At 47.0% G+C, this 4,714-nt stretch overlaps 1 protein-coding gene across 2 annotated transcripts; it reads left to right on the forward strand.

Moving 5' to 3' along the window:
* Positions 1-1,832: 1,832 nt before the first annotated feature.
* On the forward strand, positions 1,833-4,451 carry LOC126989480 (microfibril-associated glycoprotein 4-like). 2 transcript variants are annotated; one of them, XM_050848061.1, is made up of 4 exons: positions 1,833-2,171; positions 2,433-2,875; positions 3,633-3,734; positions 4,092-4,451. In XM_050848061.1, exons 1-4 carry the CDS (start codon positions 1,932-1,934, stop codon positions 4,252-4,254), a joined length of 948 nt encoding a protein of 315 aa, XP_050704018.1. In that variant the 5' UTR covers positions 1,833-1,931; the 3' UTR covers positions 4,255-4,451. The 2 variants fall into 2 exon arrangements, with proteins under 2 accessions (XP_050704018.1, XP_050704021.1); XM_050848064.1 differs by having other exon boundaries at positions 3,633-3,738; positions 4,092-4,221.
* The last annotated feature ends 263 nt before the right edge of the window (positions 4,452-4,714 follow it).

Consider the following 4,714-nt stretch of genomic DNA (forward strand, 5'->3'; position numbering starts at 1 on the left):
AAAGACATTTGCCATTTTTCCGACCATTCGATAATGTGATTGAGGTCTTTCTGAATGATTTCGCAGTCGGTCTTTGTGAGGGCATCTCCACCCACCTTGGTGTCATCTGCAAATTTCGATATTGTGGATTTCAGTCCTGATTCTAGGTCATTGATATATATGATAAAGAGGATTGGTCCCAGCACTGACCCTTGAGGCACTCCACTAGTGACTGGAAGCCAATCGGAAGGCTGTCCGTTGAGTAGTACTCGTTGTTTTCTGTCGGTGAGCCAATCTCTTATCCACGCGATCAGATTGGCTCCGATGCCCGCCGAGTGCAGTTTCTTAAGGAGTCGCTCGTGCGGTACCTTGTCGAAGGCTTTCTGAAAGTCCAGGTATATAACATCACTGGGGATGTGGGCATCCCAGTTCTTATATATACCTTGGAAGAAGTCTAATAAATTCGTTAGGCAGGAGCGCTTGTTTCTGAAGCCATGCAGGGTGTCGGAGATTACATTATTGTTTTCTAGAAACTTAACAAGTTTATCTCTAATAATCTTTTCGAGTATTTTTCCTGCCACTGATGTCAAACTTATGGGCCTGTAGTTTAATGCAACGCTTTTGTCTCCTTTTTTGAAAATCGGTGTTACGTTCGCCATCTTCCAGTCTTCCGGGACCTTGTTTAGTTAAACTGACCGGTTGAATATGGTAGTGAGTGGTTGAAGTATTTGTTGTTTAAGCTTTTAATAACCGCGGGGACAAACTGTCGGGTCCTGCTGACTTGTTCGTGTCGAGTTTGTCCAAGTACTTTTTTACTTCTTGGTCGCATATTGAGTCAATTTCCAGCGGCGTGATCTCACTCGGCGGGGCAGGGCTCTCGGGAATGGTTTCGATGTCCTCGACTGTGAATACGGATGCGAAGTTACTGTTGAGGATTCTGGCCATCTGTTTACTGTCCTGAGTTACAGATCCAGTCTCGTCTGTCAGGGGACCAATATTGGATTTTACTTTCTTTTTCGATCTTATGTACGTGAAGAATTTCTTGGAGTTAGTTTTGATTTCGCGCGCTATTTGCTTTTCATAGTTGCGTTTGCTACTCCGAATAAGGCTGCGACAAGCTCTGAGGCTGTTGTGGAGGAGGAGGAGGAGACTTCTCAACACAGAAACATCAATTAAAATTCGTTGTTAGTTTTGTTTCACTTCCTTTCCATCCTCTCTCACTCCTCTTCCTTCTTCTTCATCCTCTTCTTCTTCTTCCTTCTTCTTCTTTTTCTTCTTCTTCTTCTCCTTCCTTCTTCTTCTTCTTCTTCTTCTTCTTCTTTTTCTTCTTTACCTTCCATCTTCTTCTTCTTCTTCTTCTTCTTCTTCTTCTTCTTCTTCTTCTTCTTTTTCTTTTTCTTCTTCATCTTCCTTCTTCTCCTTCCTTCTTCTTCTTCTTCTTCTTCTTCTTCTTCTTCTTCTTCTTCTTCTTCTTCTTCCTCTTCCTTCTTCTTCTTCTTCTTCTTCTTCTCCATTCGCCTCTCATCAAGTTCTGTGACCTTCTTCATTTCATAACTGCCAGATGCCTCCTCCTCCTCCTCTCAGGCCTCACTCATTACTGAACTAATTAAAGATATTTATTCCCTGTGAACTAATGACACGAGAGAGAGAGAGAGAGAGAGAGAGAGAGAGAGAGAGAGAGAGAGAGAGAGAGAGAGAGAGAGAGAGAGATACAAAAAAAAAAAACACACACACACACACACACACACACACACACACACACACACACACACACTGCACGCTGGGTGCATCATTGTTAGGCCCGAGGAGAGGGGGGGCGGCAAGGCTTTATAAGCCGACGCACAGTGGCAGTAACAGGGCAGATCACCAGTGAAGTTCTGCAAGGCATCTTGACCTGCTGCCTGTCAGACGAGTCTTGGGAAAATACTTCACTTGCCAGAAGATCAGAAGTAATGACACTTCTGATGTTACTGAGCGTCGCGGCCATGGCCGTGGTCGTGGCCGCGGTGGAGCCAGCCAGCACTCCCGCCCCTGCTGCAGAGGGCGACACGAGCAATGTGCTCCTCGGTAGGTCCGTAATGTCCAGTCTCCTCGTCGCCACGGGCTTCAGCGAGGCGTGTGTGGCCGAAGCCCTGGACAGCTGCGCACCCGCCTCCGTGCAGCGCCCAACGCCGCCGAACCCGCTGGTGCAGGTAATGGTTTATTCCGCAAAGAAATACAGTTTCCTTCGTGTAATGTAACTATACACCACCAAGTAGTGAGACCTGACGACGAAGTAACGTAGCTTAATCCAATCAAATAATGTAAAGTAGACACATCAAATATGATGCCCAAACCCCAGTAAGCTACGCAGCCAAATCACACATAAAACAATGGCATTAGCGACTGTTACTTTCTATTTCCGTTGGTGACCTACTCGCAGTAATAGACCAACCCTTTGCCTAACCATGCAGGAGGCGAGAGAGCTGCTGCAGGAGGTGCGTCAAGTCGTGCGTCAATACGACAACCGACCGCGTCACTGCAAGGACCTGCTGGACGGCGGGGATAGTGGCAAGGGCCTTCGCCACGTGTACCCCTTCCCTGGGCAGCCCCAGCGCCACGCGTCAGTGTACTGCGACCAAACGACTGACGGAGGGGGCTGGACGGTGTTCCAGAGACGCACAAATCTCACCGTCCGGGAAGATTTTAAACGGACCTGGCGAGAATACGACTTGGGTTTCGGCCATCTCGAGGGCGAGTTCTGGCTGGGCCTGGACCTGCTGCACGGACTGACATCGACGGCCCTTCAGGAACTGCGCATCGACATGGCGGATTGGGACGACGTAAAACGGTACGCAAAGTACGGCTTCTTCTACGTCGGCCCTCCAAGCACCAAGTACCGCCTCACTGTTGACAGGTGAGCCAAGATGTTATGGGAGAGCTTTTACAAAGTCGTTGTAGTAGTAGTAGTAGTAGTAGTAGTAGTAGTAGTAGTAGTAGTAGTAGTAGTCACTCCCGACACCACTCGCCTGTATCTTCTAACTCAATAATTAGTAAGCAGACCGCTGAAACACCGCCGCCAGGAAGGTACCAACAGGGATCTGCTGAAAGTGTCGCGTTTGGGACACTTGGTATGTAAATATCCAGCAGAAACAGCGATTTGTTTTTGCGAAAATCACTGCTTTGTGTGAAAAAATGTTTTGTGTCCTTTAAATATTTGTCCGACCTCTGGTCCTAAGTCAGGCCAACCCACAGAATGCTTCAGCCAACAGCCAGAGTTCACAGACACGCAGCGCGCATCTCTCCCGTGTCTGTGTAGCCATTCAATTCGAGATCTCAAAAATCTACTTCTTCATGAATGCCTAAAGTAGTTTGTTATTTTCAGCACTCAGCAACTACGCCAACACGTACTCTCTCTCTCTCTCTCTCTCTCTCTCTCTCTCTCACACACACACACACACACACACACACACACACACACACACACACACACACACACACACACACACACACACACACACACACACACACACACACACACACACACACACACACACACACACACACATATATATATATCTATATATATATATATATATATATATATATATATATATATATATATATATATATATATATATATATATATATATATATATATATGTGAATTCCAGGTACAGCGGTGACGCAGGGGACTCTTTAGCCCGTAGTTCTGGCCGCAGCTTTTCCACTCATGATGCTGATAACGACTCATGGTCAGGGAACTGTGCCGCGGCGTAAGTAAGGCTCAATGGCTTGGCTTCATAAGTTTCAGCAGGTCACATTATTTAGTTACTTATGCGTGGCTGAAATAAAACCAAGGCTCAGTATTGCTGGATCTTCCCATATGTACACACAGGAACTTGTGATAAAATCATCCTTTCCAAGAAGATGAATGTCACGATCTGATGTAATTAACAACAACAACAACAACAAAAACATGATCTTTGCAATGCCTTTCAAATCAAAAAAGGTCTCTGCGAATGCTAAAACCAAGTTCCATAACTGGTAGATCTTAAGGCTATGCTGACCTTTCTGACACCTTAGTCAACCTTCGTAGAATGATGAGAACATTGAATGACTGATCATTTCAGCTCTAGTGGTCCGTGGTGGCACCGTGAATGTAGCTACGCCAGGCTGAACGGCTTGCCGCACGAGGGGGAACACGAGGGACACACCGGCATCCTGTGGCATACATGGCGAGGGAGCAGCTACTCCTTGCGGCAGACCGCCATGATGACGCGACCAGCCTTCTGAACAGTCATCATGACTCTGGGTTCAACGGTTGCCTGGGACACCTGTTTTGTTCGACAGTCTTCCAGCGCGGTAGTCTACGATCTTACACACACCAGCAACATCCTCTTTTTCAGCACGCGACTCCAGCGAGTCATCGCCTTCAGCGGGACTGCCTGGCGCCTTCGATATTTACAGCCTCAGGCAGGGCCGGCCCGGGGCTGCTGCCTGCCCAAGCAAGCTGCTTGCCGCCCTTACAAGTATAAAACTGTAAATGTAAAATGAAGAGTTCATTACGATGTACAAGCTGAATAAAACTCATGAAAATGAACAGCATCAAGGTTTCCAATCCTTTCATTACAATAACGAGGAGAGAGAGACCGTTATTAGTGTGTCTGGATTACTGGCAATGCTCACACAGGTGATGGAAGGGGGTAGGAGGGAGAGGTGATGGAAGGGGGTAGGAGGGAGAGGTGATGGAAGG

Source organism: Eriocheir sinensis, chromosome 6 (assembly GCF_024679095.1).
Source record: "Eriocheir sinensis breed Jianghai 21 chromosome 6, ASM2467909v1, whole genome shotgun sequence".
NCBI lineage: Eukaryota > Metazoa > Arthropoda > Malacostraca > Decapoda > Varunidae > Eriocheir > Eriocheir sinensis.

What these genes read in the sequence shown, in the direction of transcription:
- LOC126989480 (XM_050848061.1), top strand. Translation starts at nt 1,932, where the DNA reads ATGACACTTCTGATGTTACTGAGCGTCGCGGCCATGGCCGTGGTCGTG. An exon ending in TACCGCCTCACTGTTGACAG is followed by an intron (nt 2,876 to 3,632) that starts GTGAGCCAAGAT and finishes TGTGAATTCCAG; the next exon opens with GTACAGCGGTGACGCAGGGG. An exon ending in TCAGGGAACTGTGCCGCGGC is followed by an intron (nt 3,735 to 4,091) that starts GTAAGTAAGGCT and finishes TGATCATTTCAG; the next exon opens with CTCTAGTGGTCCGTGGTGGC.